The following is a 22,409-nucleotide window of genomic DNA, read 5'->3' on the forward strand; positions in this document are numbered from 1 at the left end:
CTCCCCTCACGCCCTCACACTCCATCCCTCCGTCCCTCCCTCACCTCACCCCTCCCTCCCCCTTCCCCCTCACACCCATTCCTCCCTTCACCCCTCCCTCACACACCCTCCCTCCCCTCCCTCACCCCCACATCCCTCGCCCCCTACCTCCCCACCCCTCCCTCCAGAGCTGGGCTCACTACACCCCTCCCTCCACTCCTCCTCCCCACTCCCTACCTCCGCCCTCCCTCATACCCCATCCCACCCCACCTACCCCTCCCTCATATCCCCCCTCCCTTACCCCCTCCCTCCCCTCACCCCCCCCACACCCCTCCCTCCCTCCCCACCCCATCCCTCCCTCCCCCCCATACCCTCGCTCCTCAACCCACCCTTCCCTCCCCACCATCCCCATCCCTCTCCCCTCCCGCACTCCCTCCCTTCTCTCCTCTCCTCCCTTGCCCCATCCCCTGCCCTCTGGCCGTGGCCAGTGAGGTGGAAGATGTGAATTCAAACCTGGGGCCTGGGAGTGACAGGCTGGGCCTCTGCCCCCGGTCTCCCGCTGGATTCCAGTCTGGCTGCAAACCTGTCACCAGTTTGCGGCAAATTTAACAAAACTCAGAGACTGAAATGGGATTGTCACTGCACTTATTATGGTTTGGATGATGCCAATTACAGACTGTGAAGATCAAGTGTAAATTCCACCATCTTTAATTCTATGAAATGATTTTCCATATCAGGAGTTCACCATTTTGTTTACAGTGTTAGCAAACGGATTAAAAAGCAATTTGTCACATGGCTTGTCAGAGCTCCGAGCACAAATCCGTCTGTTAGCGGTGGGACTTCTGGTCTGGTGGCGAGGGGTGACCTGATCGAAGGTGTCAGCTGTGGCTCAGTGGGCAGCACTCTCACCCTCTGACTCAAGTCCCACTCCACAGACCCAAGCACATAATCCAGGCTGACAGTGCAGTGCTGAGGGAGTGCCTCTCCGTCCGAGGTGCCATCGTTTAAACCGAGGCCCCGTCTGCTTTCACAGGGGGACGTAAAAGATCACAGAGCACTATTTCAAAGAAAAGCAGGGGAGTTATCCCCGGTGTCCTGGGGCCAATAGTTATCCCTCAACCAACATCACTAAAACAGATTATCTGGTCATTATCACATCGCTGTTTGTGGGAGCTTGCTGTGCGCCAATTGGCTGCTGTGTTTCCCACATTACAACAGTAAGTACACTCCAAAAGTACTTCATTGGCTATAAAGTGCTTTGGGACATCCTGTGGTGGGGAAAGGTGCTATATAAATGCAAGACTTTCTTTAATGAGTGTGTCTCTCACTGTGAGCTGGTGCACAATCCCACAGTTGCCCAATCACTAGATCTGCATCTTATTATTCAGGTGATGACTGTCACATTGACCCACATATGATGCAGCAGAGCTGAGGGTCACAGGAGGTTCAGAGCTCAGGGTCAGGGGTCAGGGCCCACTCCTGTCAGACTCACCCTGGGAGCTCCATTAACCTTTGGCCACAGTCAGTAACTCACTCCCAGGAGTCTCTCTGGGGTCCTGGGGCAGTTTTGCTGCCTGAACAGAAAGCCCTGAGTAATCTGCCCTGTGGTGTATGTGAGGTGGGAGAGGCTCTGGGATTAACAATAATGGGCTCTTTGCACAATCACAATGAAATAGTCGGTGTGGTATTTGCTGTCTATACTGAAGCTGATTGCTCACTGCGGGGGCTGTTAATCCTGAGTCTGCCACAAGGTGACTGATGGCCATGTGAATCAGAACCACACACTCAGCCTTCTCATCTTCCAGTTCCCCGTCTTCTCCCACTGGATAGAAACATAGAAACATAGAAATTTACAGCGCAGAAGGAGGCCATTTCGTCCCATCGTGTCCGTGCCGGCCGACAAAGAGCCGCACGGCCCTCGGTCAGCAGTCCTGAAGGTTACATATAAACCCATGAACAATGACGGAAAGGCAAAGAGCACCCAGCCCAACCAGTCCGCCTCACACAACTGCAACACCCCTTACACTGAAACATTCTACACTCCACCCCAACCGGAGCCATGTGATCTCCTGGGAGAGGCAAAAACCAGATAAACACCCAGGCCAATTTAGGGCCAATCTGGGAAAGTTCCTCTCCGACCCATCCAGGCGATCGACACTAGTCCAGGAGATCACCCTGGCCGTATTCTATTCCCTGCCGTACTTACCATTATATCTGCACCGTCCAACAAAAGGTCATCCAGTCTAATCCCAATTACCAGCTCTAGGTCCGTAACCCTGCAGGTTACTGCACTTTAAGTGCCCATCCAACCATCTCTTAAAAGTGCTGAGGGTTTCTGCATCCACCACTCTTCCAGGCAGCGAGTTCCAGATCCCCACAACCCTCTGCGTAAAGAAGCCCCCCCTCAAATCCCCTCTAAACCTTCCACCAACCTCCTTAAAACCATGTCCCCTCGTAATAGACCCCCCCCCCCACCAATGGAAATAGACCCTTACTATCCACTATGTCCAGGCCCCTCAATATTTTGTACACCTCGATGAGGTCTCCTCTCAACCTCTTCTGTTCCAATGAGAACAAACCCAGCCTATCCAATCTGTCCTCATAACTAAGATTCTCCATTCCAGGCAGCATCCTAGTAAATCTCCTCTGCACCCTCTCTAGTGCAATCACGTCCTTCCTATAATACGGCGACCAGAACTGCACGCAGTACTCCAGCTGTGGCCTAACCAAAGTATTATACAATTTAAGCATAACCTCCCTGCTCTTATATTCTATGCCTTGGCCAATAAAGGCAAGCATTCTGTATGCCTTCTTAACCACCTTATCCACCTGACCTGCTACTTTCAGGGATCTGTGGACAAGCACTCCAAGGTCCCTTTGTTCATCTACACTATTAAGTGGCCTACCGCTTAATGTGTACCCTTTCCTTATTAGCCCTCCCAAAGTGCATCACCTCACACTTCTCTGAATTAAATTCCATTTGCCACTGCTCTGCCCACCTGACCAGTAGATTGATATCCTCCTGCAGTCCATGACTTTCCTCTTCATTATCAACCACACAGCCAATTTTAGTGTTGTCTGCAAACTTCTTAATCATACCCCCTATATTCAAATCTAGATCATTGATATATACTACAAAAAGCAAGGGGATTATAATGATTTAGATGAGGGGATTAAATGTAGTATCTCCAAATTTGCGGATGACACTAAGTTGGGTGCAGTGTGAGCTGCGAGGAGGATGCTGTGAGGCTGCAGAGCGACTTGGATAGGTTAGGTGTGTGGGCAAATGCATGGCAGATGAAGTATAATGTGGATAAATGTGAGGTTATCCACTTTGGTGGTAAAAACAGAGAGACAGACTATTATCTGAATGGTGACAGATTAGGAAAAGGGAAGGTGCAACGAGACCTGGGTGTCATGGTACATCAGTCATTGAAGGTTGGCATGCAGGTGCAGCAGGCGGTTAAGAAAGCAAATGGCATGTTGGTCTTCATAGCAAGGGGATTTGAGTACAGGGGCAGGGAGGTGTTGCTACAGTTGTACAGGGCATTGGTGAGGCCACACCTGGAGTATTGTGTACAGTTTTGGTCTCCTAACCTGAGGAAGGACATTCTTGCTATTGAGGGAGTGCAGCGAAGGTTCACCAGACTGATTCCCGGGATGGCGGGACTGACCTATCAAGAAAGACTGGATCAACTGGGCTTGTATTCACTGGAGTTCAGAAGAATGAGAGGGGACCTCATAGAAACATTTAAAATTCTGACAGGATTAGACAGGTTAGATGCAGGAAGAATGTTCCCAATGTTGGGGAAGTCCAGAACCAGAGGTCACAGTCTAAGGATAAGGGGTAAGCCATTTAGGACCGAGATGAGGAGGAACTTCTTCACCCAGAGAGTGGTGAACCTGTGGAATTCTCTACCACAGAAAGTTGTTGAGGCCAATTCACTAAATATATTCAAAAAGGAGTTAGATGAGGTCCTTACTATTAGGGGGATCAAGGGGTATGGTGAGAAAGCAGGAAGGGGGTACTGAAGTTGAATGTTCAGCCATGAACTCATTGAATGGCGGTGCAGGCTAGAAGGGCCGAATGGCCTACTCCTGCACCTATTTTCTATGTTTCTATGTTTCTATGTTCCCAGCACTGAGCCCTGCGGAACCCCCCTGGTGCCAGATCCTGGCTTAACTCCGACATCAGCATTTACGGCACATTTCACCAGGCTTGCTCAATAGCTGTCCCTGTGACACAACCCTCTCTCACCCACGCTCCACACGGCTCTGAGTCTTTGGGTCCCCGGGGTTGCGATTCGCAAAGCAGAGACTGCAATAGGCTGAATCCAGGACCAGAACCGAACTCGGGCTCCAGGCTCCAGGCTCCCAGCCACTGGGGGAACTTCAGAACTTTTCATGTCTGAATCAAGGTGAAGCCACGTGACACAGACTGGCCTCCCCTGATTCTCAGATCCAACCGGCTGCATCTCCATATCAGCACAGAGAATAGGTAGTTTGTTGGGAAAATTATTGGGAAACATTCTGCGGGGCAGGATAAATCTTCATTTGGAAAGACCCGGATTAATCAAAGACAGTCAGCACGGATTTGTTAAGGGATGTTCGTGTCTGACTAACTTGAGTGAATTTTTCGAGGAGGTAACCAGGAGGGTCGATGAGGACAGTGCGTATGATGTAGTGTATATGGATTTTAGCAAAGCTTTTGATAAGGTCACCAACATCACAGCTGATGGATTAAATGTCTTGGGTCTCTGACCAATCACTGACCCTCTGGCCAATCACTGACCCTCTGGCCAATCACTGACCCTCCAGCCAATCACTGACCAATCATTGACCCTCCTGTGAGCTTGATAGAACAGAGACTGTGGACGGAATTACTACTGAAGCAGCGAGTGAGTGTGGGACTGGGGTGGGGGGTGGGATTTGGGACCGGGGTGGGGGGTGGGATTTGGGACCGGGGTGGGGGGTGGGATTTGGGACCGGGGTGGGGAGGTTTGGGAGGGGGGGTTGGGAAGAGGGGGTTTGGGAGCGGAGGGTTTGGGAGTGGGGGGGGTTGGGAGTGGGGGGTTGTGGGGTTTGGGAGGGGGGTTTGGAAATGGAGGGGGGGGCAGTAAATGTGCTGCATCAGCATTTCACTGGAGGGTGTTGGGCAGCGTGTGAGAATCCCATTTGGGAGATGCGGGTTAACAATTAAGAGGAAGTTCAGAGGTTTTGTAAAGGGAGTTTTAAAGTTTCAGTGCGGGGTCACATGATTCCGGGAATACTGGACTATGCCTGTGAAAGCACGGTGAGAGCACAGTGGCTATTGAGGGGCCTGGACAAATGACAGGCAAAAAGAGACCTGATACCTGTTCCTTGCCTAAGTGAAAGGGTTTAGCACTTGTTCTGAGTGTTTGCTTTAGAACATAAGAAATAGGAACAGGAGTCGACCATTCGGCCCCTCGAGCCCGCTCCACCATTTAATACGATCATGGCTGATCTGATCATCCACTTCCCTGCCCGCTCCCCATAACCCTTTTGACTTCCTTATCATTCAAAAATCTGTCCACCTCCGCCTTAAATATATTCGATGACCCAGCCAGTGACTCAGTACTTTGTGGATGATTTCTGCTGTCTAACGTTGGATGTGTCTTTCACTACATTGGAGGTTTGTGCATCTGATCTCCGCTTAAAATCTGTCAAATATCAGATCAGCCCCTCATGCTGTTTCACCGTGATCCTCAGATGAGGACAAGCCTCACCAGCAGCGCATATTGCTGCCTGGGATGGACTGATCACAGCAACATTTAGTTGGGATGCACCACTGTACACACCTGGCCACCCCCCAGCACAAAGCTGATTCACAATCAACCTCTTTGTGGCAGCCCCCGAGGTGTCCTGCGCCCTCGACAAGGACCCTTCCCCCCTGTCCCTGTCTTCACCATCTGCTCTTGCTCACTTGTGATCTGTGAGACAACAGAATTATCTGTCTTGATGGTGCTACAGATGTGTGCATCTGCACTGGTGCATGGTGTCCATGCGTCCTGTAATGGTGCTCCAGTAGATGACGTCCCCCTCTGGCTTCACTGCCTGAAAGGGTGGTAGAGGCAAAAACTCACCGCATTTAAAAAATATTTCGATGTGCACCTGAAGTGCCGCAACCTACAGGGCTACGGACCGAGAGCTGGAAAGTGGGATTAGGCTGGGTAGCTCTTGGTCGGCCGGCGCGGACACGATGGGCCGAATGTGCCGTGTATTTCTATGATTCTATGATTGCAGCGGTTCAAGAATACAGCTCACCACCACCTTCTCGAGGGCAACGAGGGATGGGCAATCAATGCCCGCCCTGCTCGCGATGCCCACATCCTGAGAATTAGTAATAATAAAAAATCATCAATAAACATTGTGTGCAACATATGAGGCAAAGGTAGAATAGAAGAGGCTCAAAGAAGTTTTAAAATTATTTTTAATCCGTACATCATGGGATCTTACAAGTTTGTGTGATGAATGGGCCCGAATCACCCGCTCAGGTCAATTCAACCCGGACACATCGTGAGATTGCAGCATCCAGCCTCCCAGCGATGTGGAGCCTTGCCATCTATAATGGAGGGTGGGGGGCGAGCGTGGGGAGGGGGGGCAAGGGTGGGGGGTAGGGTGGGGGGCGAGCATGGGGAGGGGGGGCAAGGGTGGGGGGTAGGGTGGGGGCAAGGGTGGGGGAGGGTGGGGCGCGAGCGTGGGGAGGGTGGGGGCAAGGGTGGGGGAGGGTGGGGGCAAGGGTGGGGGAGGGTGGGGGGTGAGCGTGGGGGAGGGTGGGGGCAAGGGTGTGGGGGAGGGTGGGGGGCGAGCGTGGGGGAGGGTGGGGGCAAGGGTGGGGGGGAGGGTGGGGGCAAGGGTGGGGGGGAGGGTGGGTGGCGAGTGTGGGGGAGGCAAGGGTGGGGGCAAGGGTGGGGGGGAGGGTGGGGGGCGAGCGTGGGGGAGGGTGGGGGCAAGGGTGGGGGGGAGGGTGGGTGGCGAGTGTGGGGGAGGCAAGGGTGGGGGGTAGGGTGGGGGGTCGAGCGTGGGGGGGGCAAGGGTGGGGGGGTGAGGATGAGGTTGCGGGGCGAGTGGATGATGGAGGGTGGGGAGTGGGTGGCTGGGTTGCTCTGGGAGTGCAGTGTTTTCAAGGATTGAGTTCCAATGCTGGACCCATGTTGAATTAGCCCCAGGAACGGTCCATTCTATGCTGGGAGGGCCCAGGAATGGTCCATTCTATGCTGGGAGGGCCCAGGAATGGTCCATTCTATGCTGGGAGGGCCCAGGAATGGTCCATTCTATGCTGGGAGGGCCCAGGAATGGTCCATTCTATGAAGGGTCGTCGACCCAAAACGTTAACTTTTTTCTTCACAGATGCTGCCTGACTCACTGCCCAGCATTCTCTGTTTTTAATTCAGATTCCAGCATCCGCAGTATTTTGCGTTTATATTACGGTCCATTCTATGCTGGGAGAGCCGAGCTCTCTGGTGCCACAGTTACTGGTCCTCAGCATCGAATGAAGCACTGGACAGCTGGACTGATCACATCAATGCTCTGGAGTTAGAGCCAAGGGTCAATTGACCGGGTGGTAAACATTTGTCACCTCGAGCTGGGACACCCCGGTCACCAATACTGGGCCCCAACTGGTGTCAGCACCCTGACACACTCACCCTGACACACTCACCCTGACACACTCACCCTGACACACTCAGTGACACACTCACCCTGACACACTCACCCTGACACACTCAGTGACACACTCACCCTGACAAACTCAGTGGCACACTCACCCTGACACACTCACCCTGACATACTCAGTGACACACTCACCCTGACACACTCACCCTGACAAACTCAGTGACACACTCAGTGACACACTCACACTGACACACTCAGTGACACACTCAGTGACACACTCACCCTGACACACTCACCCTGACAAACTCAATGCCACACTCACCCTGTCACACTCACCCTGACAAACTCAGTGACACACTCAGTGACACACTCACCCTGACACACTCACCCTGACAAACTCAGTGACACACTCAGTGACACACTCACCCTGACACACTCACCCTGACAAACTCAGTGATACACTCAGTGACACACTCACCCTGACACACTCAGTGACACACTCAGTGACACACTCACCCTGACACACTCACCCTGACAAACTCAATGATACACTCAGTGACACACTCGCCCTGACACACTCAGTGACACACTCACCCTGACACACTCAGTGACACACTCACCTTGACACACTCACCCTGACACACTCAGTGACACACTCACCCTGACACACTCACCCTGTCACACTCAGTGACACACTCACCCTGACACACTCGCCCTGACACACTCACCCTGACACACTCAGTGACACACTCACCCTGTCACACTCACCCTGACACACTCGCCCTGACACACTCACCCCGGCACACTCAGTGACACACTCACCCTGTCACACTCACCCTGACACACTCGCTCTGACACACTCACCCGACACACTCAGTGACACACTCACCCTGACACACTCGCCATGACACACTCACCCTGACACACTCACCTTGACACACCCAGTGACACACTCACTCTGACACACTCACCCTGTCACACTCACCCTGACACTCACCCTGACACACTCAGTGACACACTCACCCTGTCACACTCACCCTGACACACTCAGTGACACATTCAGTGACACACTCACCCTGTCACACTCACCCTGACACACTCAGTGACACATTCAGTGACACACTCACCCTGTCACACTCACCCTGACACACTCACTGCCCTGACACACTCACAGTGACACACTCACAGTCCCCGAGCCCCTCAATCACCCTCCAGCGGGGGTTATACTGGGGGTTCCGGGGTTGAACAGCAGGGGTGCAGTGCCGTTATAGGGTGGAATTATTTTCTCAGCACAGAAAGGTTAATTCTTCGCTCGATGCTCCTGACTCAGAGACTAATCCCGTTCTGGATCAGCTCGTGTGTCAATCGTCATTGATTGTTTCTGGTTTGAACCTGGAAGTCAGACTCACCCTCCGGTGTAACTCCCGTCCTATACACCTCATGCCCCAGGTCCTGTCCAATCAGAACGCCAACGGAAATGTGAAAAAGACCATTTTGTTTTTGAATGTGAGGCTGTGTCGAAGAGAACGAGCCGACACGCCATTTAATCCAGATTACATCGGTGAAACACAGCACATCCCTACACACACCCGCCGGCAATAATAGGCACTAAGATTTTCACCAGAAAGAAAAAAAGAAAAGTTATTTGTTAAAACAATACAAAATCGTTTCCATAAACCACTATGGGGGCAACTGACTATTTGGTTTCTAATTAAATGCTTTAAATAAATGCATATAAATAATTTCTCTTTTTTTCTTTACTCTTCGTTTTGCCCAGTTTCACAATGCAATGAAGGTACAGATAGCAGAAAGTCACTTTCCTAGATCGCAGTCTCTGTACTGTTCCATCCGTGCCAGAAATGGCATCTCCTCAGCAGAGACCACCGGCAGAAATGCCGTGTTTTCACTTGCTCTCTCCTCACACTCATTGATCAGTTCATAGTCCTCAGCCCTCCGACCGGCAAACGCCAAGATCTCAATCTGTTGCTGGACGGTCTGGAGCAACAACTCCACCTGCTGCCCATCGGCAATGTGGAGTGGGGTGTTGGGAGCGCTGACTGTAACTAGGTCAGCAGGGTAGGAGTGTGGGTGATGCTCAGCGCTGTCCGTCTCCTGACCCTCCATCTGTACCTGGACACAATTCTTCTCCCCCACCGAGGGGGTCACAGGAACTGAGGCGGCCCAGCAATGAGGAGCCACACCCTTATCTTTCAGCTCCAAAGCGCAGAGCTGGATGGGTCGGTGGGACAGTGCAGGGCTCATTATATTAAGGGAATTCTCAGAAGATTTCCAACAAGTGGCTGAAGGTCTAAAAAGAATAAAAAGAATTGGTGAACAAGAAACCAGGCAATTAACAATAAATCTTCACAGCATGAAGGCGACAATGCAACTGACCAATCACCAACATATAGCGTGGACAATACAACTGACCAATCACCAACACACACATGGATAATGCAACTGACCAATCACCAACACACAGCGTGGACAATGGAACTGACCAATCACCAACACACAGAGTGGATAATGGAACTGACCAATCACTAACACACAGAGTGGACAATGGAACTGACCAATCACCAACACACAGAGTGGACAATACAACTGACCAATCACCAACACACAGCATGGACAATGGAACTGACCAATCACCAACACACAGAGTGGACAATGGAACTGACCAATCACCAACACACAGAGTGGACAATGCAACTGACCAATCACCAACACACAGAGTGGACAATGCAACTGACCAATCACCAACACACAGAGTGGACAATGCAACTGACCAATCACCAACACACAGAGTGGACAATGCAACTGACCAATCACCAACACACAGAGTGGACAATGGAAATCAGGCACCTACCGTTTGTTGTTTAACAAATCCTTGTTTGAAGTAAGCTGATCGTGGATCTGGCTATTTGTACTCGGAGACTTTGAGTCTGGTGGTTCTACAACTCCACTCAATGAACCCCGCGCTAAAGCTGGTGAAGGTCCAGGGCTGACTTTCGATGACATTCTGCCCAGTTGCCTTGGACTAAGGGAGGAGGACGGATAAAACCTGTGGGAACAAATTGGCCAATGATAATGTTACAGTGGTCACTCTACACTCTGACCAGTAATTGATCCTGGATCCAAACCCTAGTAATCACAGAGATCACGGCAGTGCGGAGAGTGCTGTACCTGCCCTGGGAGTGTTTGATGGGACAGTGTAGAGGGAGCTTTACTCTGTATCTAACCCCGTGCTGTACCTGCCCTGGGAGTGTTTGATGGGACAGTGTAGAGGGAGCTTTACTCTGTATCTAACCCGTGCTGTACCTGCCCTGGGAGTGTTTGATGGGACAGTGTAGAGGGAGCTTTACTCTGTATCTAACCCGTGCTGTACCTGCCCTGGGAGTGTTTGATGGGACAGTGTAGAGGGAGCTTTACTCTGTATCGAACCCCGTGCTGTACCTGCCCTGGGAGTGTTTGATGGGACAGTGTAGAGGGAGCTTTACTCTGTGTCTAACCCCGTGCTGTACCTGTCCTGATAACCTGTATAAAACACTGGTTCGGCCCCAACTGGAGTATTGTGTCCAATTCCTGGCACCGCACTTTAGGAAGGATGTGAAGGTCTTAGAGAGGGAGCAGGAAAGATTTACAAGGATGGTTCCAGGGATGAGGGACTTCAGTGACGTGGATAGACTGGAGAAGCTGGGGTTGTTCTCCTTGGAGCAGAGAAGGTTGAGAGGAGATTTGATCGAAGTGTTCAAAATCATGAGGGGTCTGGAGAGAGTAGATAGAGAGAGACTGTTCCCATTGGTGGAAGGGTCGGGAACCAGAGGACACAGATTGAAGGTGATTGGCAGAAGAACCAAAGGCAGCATGAGGAAAAACATTTTTTACGCAGCGAGTGGTTAGGATCTGGAATGCGCTGCCTGAGAGGGTGGTGGAGACAGACTCAATCGTGGCTTTCAAAAGGGAGTTGGATAAGTTCCTGAAGGGAAACATTTGTAGGGCTCCGGGGAAAGGGCGGGGGAGGGGGACTGGCTGAGGTGGTCTTGCAGAGAGCCGGCACGGGCTCGACGGGCCGAATGGCCTCCTCCCGTGCTGTAACCGTCCTATGATTCTATGAATTGATGTTATTTGTTAAGCACAAGATCTGAGCTAACTTTTCTTTATGGTAATGAGTTGAGTTTTATTGGAATATTCCCAACGTTCCTTTACCTTGGCTGTTTGCCCGAGGGGTTGTTGGGTGGCGAGGAGTCAGCTGGGGAAGATCCAGGACATGACAACTGTGATTCCAGAACCTTCCGTCTTCCGTCTCCAATATTGCTATCTGGCTTTGTGTACTGAAAAATGAAACATCATCACGTCAAACCCAGGAGCCGTTGGTGAAATTCCGAGTCAGTCCCTGAAGTGTGAGTGAGTGACCTCCCTGACTTGGGAGCACCACGTGATGCCATATTCTATCCTTAGAACCACAGAACATAGAACGTTTCACCACAGAAATAGCCATTTGGCCCTTCGTATCTCACAATGCAAACCTAGTCCCCCTTCTATTCTCTCTCCAGGATATCAGGATATTAAGGGGAACAGAGAGGGTAAATTGAGAGAAACTATTTCTTCTTGGTTGGGGAGTCTAGGACTGGGAAACACAAACTTCTACACACCAAAGGTTGGTACAGGTGCCACGTCTCAATCCGGCAGCCTCGGGGCCAAGACCGTGCCGATATTCTGTTTTTTCCGGATTTTGGACAGCTTCCGTGTGCTACCAAGACGGACAAAGTACTAATGGTGGTCCACATGGGTCAGGCCGGCTCGGGCCAGGTCGAGGGTCAGTCGGCAAGGCTCAGACTGATTGCACGCCATTTAGAACATTCCGGCGAAGCCAATAACTAGTCTGGCCCGCCGGCTTTTGGACAATAATTCCGGATTTTATTTTACTGATTATCAAACGGGATTTGCTCAAAAATGCTCTGTTTTTGGATAGCCGGATTTGAAACGTATCTGTAGAAGTTTGGAACTGTCTTCTGCAAATGGCAATTGATGCTAGATCAACTGTTAATTTTACATAAGAACATAAGAACATAAGAATTAGGAACAGGAGTAGGCCATCTAGCCCCTCGAGCCTGCTCCGCCATTTAAAAAGATCATGGCTGATCTGGCCGTGGTCTCAGCTCCACTTACCCGCCCGCTCCCCATAACCCTTAATTCCCTTATTGGTTAAAAATCTATCTATCTGTGATTTGAATACATTCAATGAGCTAGCCTCAACTGCTTCCTTGGGCAGAGAATTCCACAGATTCACAACCCTCTGGGAGAAGAAATTCCTTCCCAACTCGGTTTTAAATTGGCTCCCCCGTATTTTGAGGCTGTGCCCCCTAGTTCTAGTCTCCCCGACCAGTGGAAGCAACCTCTCTTCCTCTATCTTGTCTATCCCTTTCATTATTTTAAATGTTTCTATAAGATCACCCCTCATCCTTCTGAACTCCAATGAGTAAAGACCCAGTCTACTCAATCTATCATCATAAGATAACCCCCTCATCTCCGGAATCAGCCCAGTGAATCGTTTCTGTACCCCCTCCAAGGCTAGTATATCCTTCCTTAAGTAAGGTGACCAAAACTGCACGCAGTACTCCAGGTGCAGCCTCACCAATACCCTATACAGTTGCAGAAGGACCTCCCTGCTTTTGTACTCCATCCCTCTCGCAATGAAGGCCAACATTCCATTCGCCTTCCTGATTACCTGCTGCACCTGCAAACAAACTTTTTGGGATTCATGCACAAGGACTCCCAGGTCCCTCTGCACCGCAGCATGTTGTAATTTCTCCCCATTCAAATAATATTCCCTTTTACTGTATTTTTTTCCCAAGGTGGATGTCCGACATTATATTCCATCTGCCAAACCTTAGCCCATTCGCTTAACCTATCTAAATCTCTTTGCAGCCTCTCTGTGTCCTCTACACAACTCGCTTTCCCACTAATCTTTGTGTCATCTGCAAATTTTGTTACACTACACTCTGTCCCCTCCTCCAGGTCATCTATGTATATTGTAAACAGTTGTGGTCCCAGCACCGATCCCTGTGGCACACCACTAACCACCGATTTACAACCTGAAAAAGACCCATTTATCCTGACTCTCTGCTTTTTGTTAGCCAGCCAATTCTCTTTCCATGCTAATACATTTCCACTGACTCCGCGTACCTTTATCTTCTGCAGTAACCTTTTGTGTGGCACCTTATCGAATGCCTTTTGGAAATCTAAATACACCACATCCATCGGTACACCTCTATCCACCATGCTCGTTATATCCTCAAAGAATTCCAGTACATTTAGTTAAACATGATTTCCCCTTCATGAATCCATGCTGCGTCTGCTTGATTGCACTATTCCTATCAAGATGTCCCGCTATTTCTTCCTTAATGATAGCTTCAAGCATTTTCCCCACGACAGATGTTAAACTAACCAGCCTATAGTTACCTGCCTTTTGTCTGCCCCCTTTTTTAAACAGAGGTGTTACATTAGCTGCTTTCCAATCCGCTGGTACCTCCCCAGAGTCCAGAGAATTTTGGTAAATTATAACGAATGCATCTGCTATAACTTCCGCCATCTCTTTTAATACCCTGGGATGTATTTCATCAGGACCAGGGGACTTGTCTACCTTGAGTCCCATTAGCCTGTCCAGCACTACCCCCCTAGTGATAGTGATTATCTCAAGGTCCTACCTTCCCACATTCCCGTGACCAGAAATTTTTGGCATGGTTTTTGTGTCTTCCATTGTGAAGACCGAAGCAAAATAATTGTTTAAGGTCTCAGCCATTTCCACATTTCCCATTATTAACTCCCCCTTCTCATCTTCTAAGGGACCAACGTTTATTTTAGTCACTCTTTTCCTTTTTATATATCGGTAAAAGCTTTTACTATCTTTTTTTGTTTTGCGCAAGTTTACTTTCGTAATCTATCTTTCCTTTCTTTTTTGCTTTCTTAGTCATTCTTTGCTGTCATTTAAAATTTTCCCAATCTTCTAGTTTCCCACTAACCTTGGCCACCTTATACGCATTGGTTTTTAATTTGATACTCTCCTTTATTTCCTTGGTTATCCATGGCTGGTTATCCCTTCTCTTACCGCCCTTCTTTTTCACTGGAATATATTTTTGTTGAGCACTATGAAAGAGCTCCTTAAAAATCCTCCACTGTTCCTCAATTGTGCCACCGTTTAGTCTGTGTTTCCAGTCTACTTTAGCCAACTCTGCCCTCATCCCACTGTAGTCCCCTTTGTTTAAGCATAGTATGCTCGTTTGAGACACTACTTCCTCACCCTCAATCTGTATTACAAATTCAACCATACTGTGATCACTCATTCCAAGAGGATCTTTTACTTGGAGATCGTTTATTATTCCTGTCTCATTACACAGGACCAGATCTAAGATAGCTTACTCCCTTGTAGGTTCTGTAACATACTGTTCTAAGAAACAATCCCGTATGCATTCTATGAATTCCTCCTCAAGGCTACCCCGTGCGATTTGATTTGACCAATCGATATGTAGATTAAAATCCCCCATGATTATTGCCGTTCCTTTTTCACATGCATCCATTATTCCCTTGATTATTGTCCACCCCACCGTGAAGTTATTATTTGGGGGCCTATAAACTACGCCCACCAGTGACTTTTTCCCCTTACTATCTCTAATCTCCACCCACAATGATTCAACATTTTGTTCATCAGAGCCAATATCATCTCTTACAACTGCCCTGATATCATCCTTTATTAACAGAGCTACCCCACCTCCTTTCCCTTCTTGTCTATCCTTCCGAATTGTCAGATACCCCTGTATGTTTAATTCCCAGTCTTGGCCACCCTGCAACCACGTTTCTGTAATGGCCACCAAATCATATCCATTTGTAATGATTTGTGCCGTCAACTCATTTACTTTATTTCGAATGCTGCGTGCGTTTAGGTAGAGTGTTTTAATACTAGCTTTTAAACCATGATTTTTAGTTTTGACCCCTCCTGCAGCCCCTTTATATTCATACATATTGTCCCTTCCTGTCACTTTGTGGTTTACACTTACCCCAGTGCTACTCTGCTCTGTTGCCTCCTGCCTTTTGCATTCTTTCTTGGGGTCCTGTTCATCTGCGCTCTCACCCACTCTAACTAGCTCAGAGCCCTCGCCTGGGTTCCGAATACTCCTTGCACTGAGGCACCGAGCTTTCAGGCTTGCCTTTTTATTACACTTTGACCCTTTAGAATTTTGCTGTATAGTGACCCTTTTTGTTTTTTGCCTTGGGTTTCTCTGCCCTCCACTTTTACTCATCTCCTTTTACATCAGAGACTGATAGCTTTTTGTTAAGCAAAGGTATTAAGGCAAATGGGGAAACGGCCTACCCCTAACCCTAAATGCAAATGGCGTTAGGCCACCGTGACCTCATCAAAAGGCAGAACAGGCTCGAACGGCTAAATGGTCTACTGCTGTTTCGATGTTCTATATCTTCCTGTATCATCCTCGCCTTTCAATGTTTATCCATTTTTGGCTAAATTAAATGCAAAGTAGAAAGATTCTACAAACTGTTGACTGAATGACCCCGTGGCGTAGCATGTTGCATCCTGATCGCTCACTCCCAGGAATAGTGCAACAGTATGGGGCAAGTTGTGAAGATGTTTAGAGATCTTGCTCCATGATTCAGTGCTTCCAGTAGGGACTGTCACTTCAAGCAATAATTCAGACACTCCTGCAAACTCAGGAGCTCGAGGTTTGTGTAACAGACTGGCTACCAAATGTGCTGGCGTGTGCGGGCGTGTGCGGACGTGTGCGGGTGTGTGCTGGTCTGTGCGGGTGTGTGCTGGTGTGTGCTGGTCTGTGCGGGTGTGTGCTGGTCTGTGCGGGTGTGTGCGGGTGTGTGCTGGTCTGTGCGGGTGTGTGCTGGTGGGTACGGGTGTGTGCTGGTCTGTGCGGGTGTGTGCGTGTGTCTGCGGACGTGTGCGGGCGTGTGCTGGTCTGTGCGGGTGTGTGCTGGTCTGTGCGGGTGTGTGCTGGTCTGTGCGGGTGTGTGCGTGTGTGTGCGGGTGTGTGCGGGTGTGTGCTGGTCTGTGCGGGTCTGTGCGGGTCTGTACGGTGGTGTGCTGGTCTGTGCGGGTCTGTGCGGGTCTGTGCGGGTGTGTGCGGGTGTGTGCGGGTGTGTGCTGGTCTGTGCGGGTGTGTGCTGGTCTGTGCGGGTGTGTGCGGGCGTGTGCGGGTGTGTGCTGGTCTGTGCTGGTCTGTGCGGGTCTGTGCGGGCGTGTGCTGGTCTGTGCGGGTGTGTGCGGGCGTGTGCGGGTGTGTGCTGGTCTGTGCGGGTCTGTGCGGGCGTGTGCTGGTCTGTGCGGGTCTGTGCGGGTGTGTGCTGGTCTGTGCGGGTGTGTGCGGGTCTGTGCGGGTCTGTGCGGGCGTGTGATGGTCTGTGCGGGCGTGTGCTGGTCTGTGCGGGTCTGTGCTGGTCTGTGCGGGTGTGTGCTGGTCTGTGCTGGTCTGTGCGGGTCTGTGCGGGCGTGTGCTGGTCTGTGCGGGTCTGTGCGGGTGTGTGCTGGTCTGTGCGGGTCTGTGCGGGCGTGTGCTGGTCTGTGCGGGTCTGTGCGGGTGTGTGCTGGTCTGTGCGGGTGTGTGCGGGTCTGTGCGGGTCTGTGCGGGCGTGTGATGGTCTGTGCGGGCGTGTGCTGGTCTGTGCGGGTCTGTGCTGGTCTGTGCGGGTGTGTGCTGGTCTGTGCTGGTCTGTGCGGGTCTGTGCGGGCGTGTGCTGGTCTGTGCGGGTGTGTGCGGGCGTGTGCGGGTGTGTGCTGGTCTGTGCGGGTCTGTGCTGGTCTGTGCGGGTGTGTGCGGGCGTGTGCGGGTGTGTGCTGGTCTGTGCGGGTCTGTGCTGGTCTGTGCGGGTGTGTGCTGGTCTGTGCGGGTGTGCGGGTCTGTGCGGGTGTGTGCTGGTCTGTGCGGGTCTGTACGGGTCTGTGCGGGTGTGTGCTGGTCTGTGCGGGTGTGTGTGGGTCTGTGCTGGTCTGTGCGGGTCTGTGCGGGCGTGTGATGGTCTGTGCGGGCGTGTGCTGGTCTGTGCGGGTCTGTGCTGGTCTGTGCGGGTGTGTGCTGGTCTGTGCTGGTCTGTGCGTGTCTGTGCGGGCGTGTGCTGGTCTGTGCGGGTGTGTGCTGGTCTGTGCGGGCGTGTGCTGGTCTGTGCGGGTGTGTGCTGGTCTGTGTGGGTGTGTGCTGGTCTGTGCGGGTCTGTGCGGGCGTGTGCTGGTCTGTGCAGGTCTGTGCGGGCGTGTGCTGGTCTGTGCGGGTCTGTGCTGGTCTGTGCTGGTCTGTGCGGGTCTGTGCAGGCGTGTGCTGGTCTGTGCGGGTCTGTGCTGGTCTGTGCTGGTCTGTGCGGGTGTGTGCGGGCGTGTGCTGCTCTGTGCGGGTGTGTGCTGGTCTGTGCTGGTCTGTGCGGGTCTGTGCTGGTCTGAGCTGGTCTGTGCGGGTCTGTGCTGGTCTGTGCGGGTCTGTGCGGGCGTGTGCTGGTCTGTGCGGGCGTGTGCTGGTCTGTGCGGGTGTGTGCTGGTCTGTGCTGGTCTGTGCGTGTCTGTGCGGGCGTGTGCTGGTCTGTGCGGGTGTGTGCTGGTCTGTGCGGGCGTGTGCTGGTCTGTGCGGGTGTGTGCTGGTCTGTGTGGGTGTGTGCTGGTCTGTGCGGGTCTGTGCGGGCGTGTGCTGGTCTGTGCGGGTCTGTGCGGGCGTGTGCTGGTCTGTGCGGGTCTGTGCTGGTCTGTGCTGGTCTGTGCGGGTGTGTGCGGGCGTGTGCTGCTCTGTGCGGGTGTGTGCTGGTCTGTGCTGGTCTGTGCGGGTCTGTGCTGGTCTGTGCAGGTCTGAGCTGGTCTGTGCGGGTCTGTGCTGGTCTGTGCGGGTCTGTGCGGGCGTGTGCTGGTCTGTGCGGGTGTGTGCTGGTCTGTGCGGGTGTGTGCTGGTCTGTGCTGGTCTGTGCGGGTTTGTGCGGGTCTGTGCTGGTGTGTGCTGGTCTGTGCTGGTCTGTGCGGGTCTGTGCTGGTCTGTGCGGGTGTGTGCGGGTCTGTGCTGGTCTGTGCGGGCGTGTGCTGGCTTGTGCGGGTGTGTGCTGGTCTGTGCGGGTCTGTGCTGGTCTGTGCGGGCGTGTGCTGGTCTGTGCTGGTCTGTGCGGGTCTGTGCGGGTGTGTGCTGGTCTGTGCGGGTGTGTGCTGGTCTGTGCTGGTCTGTGCGGGTCTATGCGGGTGTGTGCTGGTCTGTGCGGGTGTGTGCTGGTCTGTGCGGGTCTGTGCGGGCGTGTGCTGGTCTGTGCTGGTCTGTGCGGGCGTGTGCTGGTCTGTACGGGTGTGTGCGGGTGTGTGCGGGTGTGTGCTGGTCTGTGCTGGTCTGTGCTGGTCTGTGCGGGTGTGTGCTGGTCTGTGCTGGTCTGTGCGGGTCTGTGCTGGTCTGTGCGGGTCTGTGCGGGCGTGTGCTGGTCTTTCCTGGTCTGTGCGGTCTGTGTGGGGTGTGTGCGGGTGTGTGCGGGTCTGTGCTGATCTGTGCTGGTCTGTGCGGGTCTGTGCTGGTCTGTGCGGGTCTGTGCTGGTCTGTGCGGGTCTGTGCGGGCGTGTGCTGGTCTGTGCGGGTGTGTGCTGGTCTGTGCAGGTGTGTGCTGGTCTGTGCTGGTCTGTGCGGGTCTGTGCGGGTCTGTGCTGGTGTGTGCTGGTCTGTGCTAGTCTGTGCGGGTCTGTGCGGGTGTGTGCTGGTCTGTGCTGGTCTGTGCGGGTGTGTGCTGGTCTGTGCTGGTCTGTGCAGGTGTGCGCGGGTCTGTGCGATTGTGTGCTGGTCTGTGCTGGTCTGTGCGGGTGTGTGCTGGTCTGTGCGTGTGTGTGCGGGTCTGTGCTGGTCTGTGCGGGCGTGTGCTGGTCTGTGCTGGTCTGTGTGGGCGTGTGCTGGTCTGTGCTGGCCTGTGCGGGCGTATGCTGGTCTGTGCTGGTTTATGCGGCGTGTGCTGGTCTGTGCGGGCGTGTGCTGGTCTGTGCTGGTTTATGCGGGCGTGTGCTGGTCTGTGCGGGCGTGTGCTGGTCTGTGCTGGTTTATGCGGGTGTGTGCTGGTCTGTGCGGGTCTGTGCTGGTCTGTGCGGGTGTGTGCTGGCTGCGATATTGTTGGTAAATCTGATTAAAGCAGTGAATGAGCAACAATGTGACGCCGGTCCTGTGGCAGGACCTGTCCTCCCATGGCTGCGGGCTGCTTACATTTTCCAGCTGCAGCACAGTCCGCCGTGGATTGTCTGTCGTAGACAGCTCGGAATTGTTCAGACTGTAACTCTTCCCAAAGCGAATCTCCTTGCCCTGATCACGCAGTTTCTGCCTTTGTTTCCTGTTACAATAGAGAAAGAAAAAAGGTTTTATTCACACACAACAAACTTCAATGTAAAAAGCCTATTAACAATGGTTGTTCTGCACAATTCACACTGGTCCCCAAGGCTGGTGTGGATTGGACAGTGGCCACTGGATGGTGTGTGTTGTGTTCATACTCTATTTGGATGTGCATTAGGACCCTGCGGGAGCTATTCACAGTTGCTGTACTCATGCTGGTCCATGCCGGTTTGGGACACCATTTTGGGTTCTATAAAAGCACAGTTAAGTTCAGTTACTTTTCTCCTGGCTCAGTTTGTCAGTTATTTACGTACACAACATAATTTGGCGACGAGGATCATTCAAATCAACCCCTGTCCCGCGACCCCACCCCGCCTTTCCTTTCCACACCCGGGGACCCTCCAATCCTGTGGCCAAGTTGGATAAAACATTTTTCTACGTACATCACGGCGAGTGGGTTAAATGGCGACAGAATAACACCAGCTCCACTGCCTCAGCACCGAAGGCCAACGCATCTTTGGCCAAATCGAAGACACAGAGTCCTACGACAAAACGGTAAGTGCCCTAGAGAACTATTTTGGGGAGAAGAAAAGTATTGCAATGGAGAGATACAAATTTTGTCAAAGGGAGCATGGGAACGGTGAACCAATCAAACAGCACATCATTGCATGAACTGAACCGGCCGCTACGTGTAACATTGGTGCACTCACAGAGGAAATGATCTGGGATCAAATGATTTAGAAAACAACGATCCCCTGGGAACGCTTGCTAATGGAGGATGATAAATTGTCATTGGACAAAACAACTAATTTGGACATCCAAATCGAATCAGCGCTTTACAATTCAAAAACTATCAGATCCCCTGCCCCCTGTGCAGCAGACTGCAGCTACAGCCCATGTGCAAGGCATTCATCCAAAGCGGAAATCACAGCAGAGACCCAGGGCTCGTGATAAGCCACCCACTACGGATCATGGGCCTAACTTCCACTGCTTTAACTGTGGGGACAAATCACACTCAGCAAAGAGTCCTCACTGCCTGCACCTGGGAAGAAATGCTCTGCATGTGATAAAATGAACCATTTTGCTAATGTCTGTTGTTCATCGCAGCACATTCGACCTGTGGACATCCCCGATAGTGATGAGCCCAATATGGCTTACACCGTTAGTGACATTTCGAATATCGGTTCGGGCAAATTGAAGGACTGTGGATGTAAACATTGACGGCATGCCCTGCTGTCTCCTCATTGGCCTTGGAGCCAAAGTCTCCATATTGAGCGAGTCTGTGTACAGAACCTACTTCACGCACTGTCCACTGCAGCCCCCAACTTCCACTCTACCTGCGTACTCCAACGCAAAAATTGCGGTACTTGGGGTCATATCTGTCCCGATATACTACAAGGACAGAACATTGGAGAACTTTTCCTTTCATGTCGCGAAGGGATGAAGCCTCATGGGTGTTGACCTTTTTGACATGTTTGGGTTCAAAGGTTACGACCCAACCGGCACACCTGTGTACACGTGGACTTTGACAAACAGTATCCCTCAATCTTCACAGGGTTTGGAGTGACAACAAAATTCTGCCATCGTCTCCGTGTTGACCCTTCCGTCAAACCGGTTACGCAGTGACTTCGCTGTCTCCCATTCATGGTGCATGACCAAGTATCGGCAGAATTAACGTGACTCAAATCTCAGGGAATCATTGAGAGCATCGACCCCTCACCCTGGGTCACAAGCTTAGTCATTGCTTGGTGTAAAAATGGAGATCCGCCTATGCATCGACCTGAAAGAGGTCAACAAGGCCATCATCCCCGACAAGTCTCCTCTTCCGACCATCGACGAACTGTCTTCAGAATTCCACGGCTCAATAGTCTTTACGAAACTCAACATGCGCCGCAGTTACCTGCAAATACCCCTCGCGGAGGACAGCAAACCACTCACAGCATTCACGACATATGTTAGACATAGACATAGAAAATAGGTGCAGGAGTAAGCCATTCGGCCCTTCGAGCCTGCACCGCCATTCAATGAGTTCATGGCTGATCATGCAACTTCAGTACCCCATTCCTGCTTTCTCGCCATACCCCTTGATCCCCCTAGTAGTAAGGACTACATCTAACTCCTTTTTGAATATATTTAGTGAATTGGCCTCAACAACTTTCTGTGGTAGAGAATTCCACAGGTTCACCACTCTCTGGGTGAAGAAGTTTCTCCTCATCTCGGTCCTAAATGGCTTACCCCTTATCCTTAGACTGTGTCCCCTGGTTCTGGACTTCCCCAACATTGGGAACATTCTTCCTGCATCTAACCTGTCTAAACCCGTCAGAATTTTAAACGTTTCTATGAGATCCCCTCTCATTCTTCTGAACTACAGTGAATACAAGCCCAGTTGATCCAGTCTTTCTTGATATGTCAGTCCCGCCATCCCGGGAATCAGTCTGGTGAACCTTCGCTGCA

General features: G+C 51.7%; 1 protein-coding gene across 1 annotated transcript in view; it reads right to left on the reverse strand.

Moving 5' to 3' along the window:
- Positions 1–9,061: 9,061 nt before the first annotated feature.
- LOC139235155 (pro-neuregulin-3, membrane-bound isoform-like) overlaps positions 9,062–22,409 on the reverse strand; it is a 666,662-nt gene continuing 653,314 nt past the window's right edge. The window contains exons 6-8 of the mRNA XM_070866375.1: positions 19,804–19,956; positions 10,484–10,618; positions 9,062–9,922 (exon numbers count right to left, since the gene is read on the reverse strand). Of these exons, the coding sequence (XP_070722476.1) occupies positions 9,427–9,922; positions 10,484–10,618; positions 19,804–19,956 (784 nt within the window). The 3' untranslated portion in view covers positions 9,062–9,426. The remainder of the gene's footprint in view (positions 9,923–10,483; positions 10,619–19,803; positions 19,957–22,409) is intronic.

Source organism: Pristiophorus japonicus, chromosome 22, assembly GCF_044704955.1.
Source record: "Pristiophorus japonicus isolate sPriJap1 chromosome 22, sPriJap1.hap1, whole genome shotgun sequence".
In the NCBI taxonomy this organism is placed as follows: domain Eukaryota; kingdom Metazoa; phylum Chordata; class Chondrichthyes; family Pristiophoridae; genus Pristiophorus; species Pristiophorus japonicus.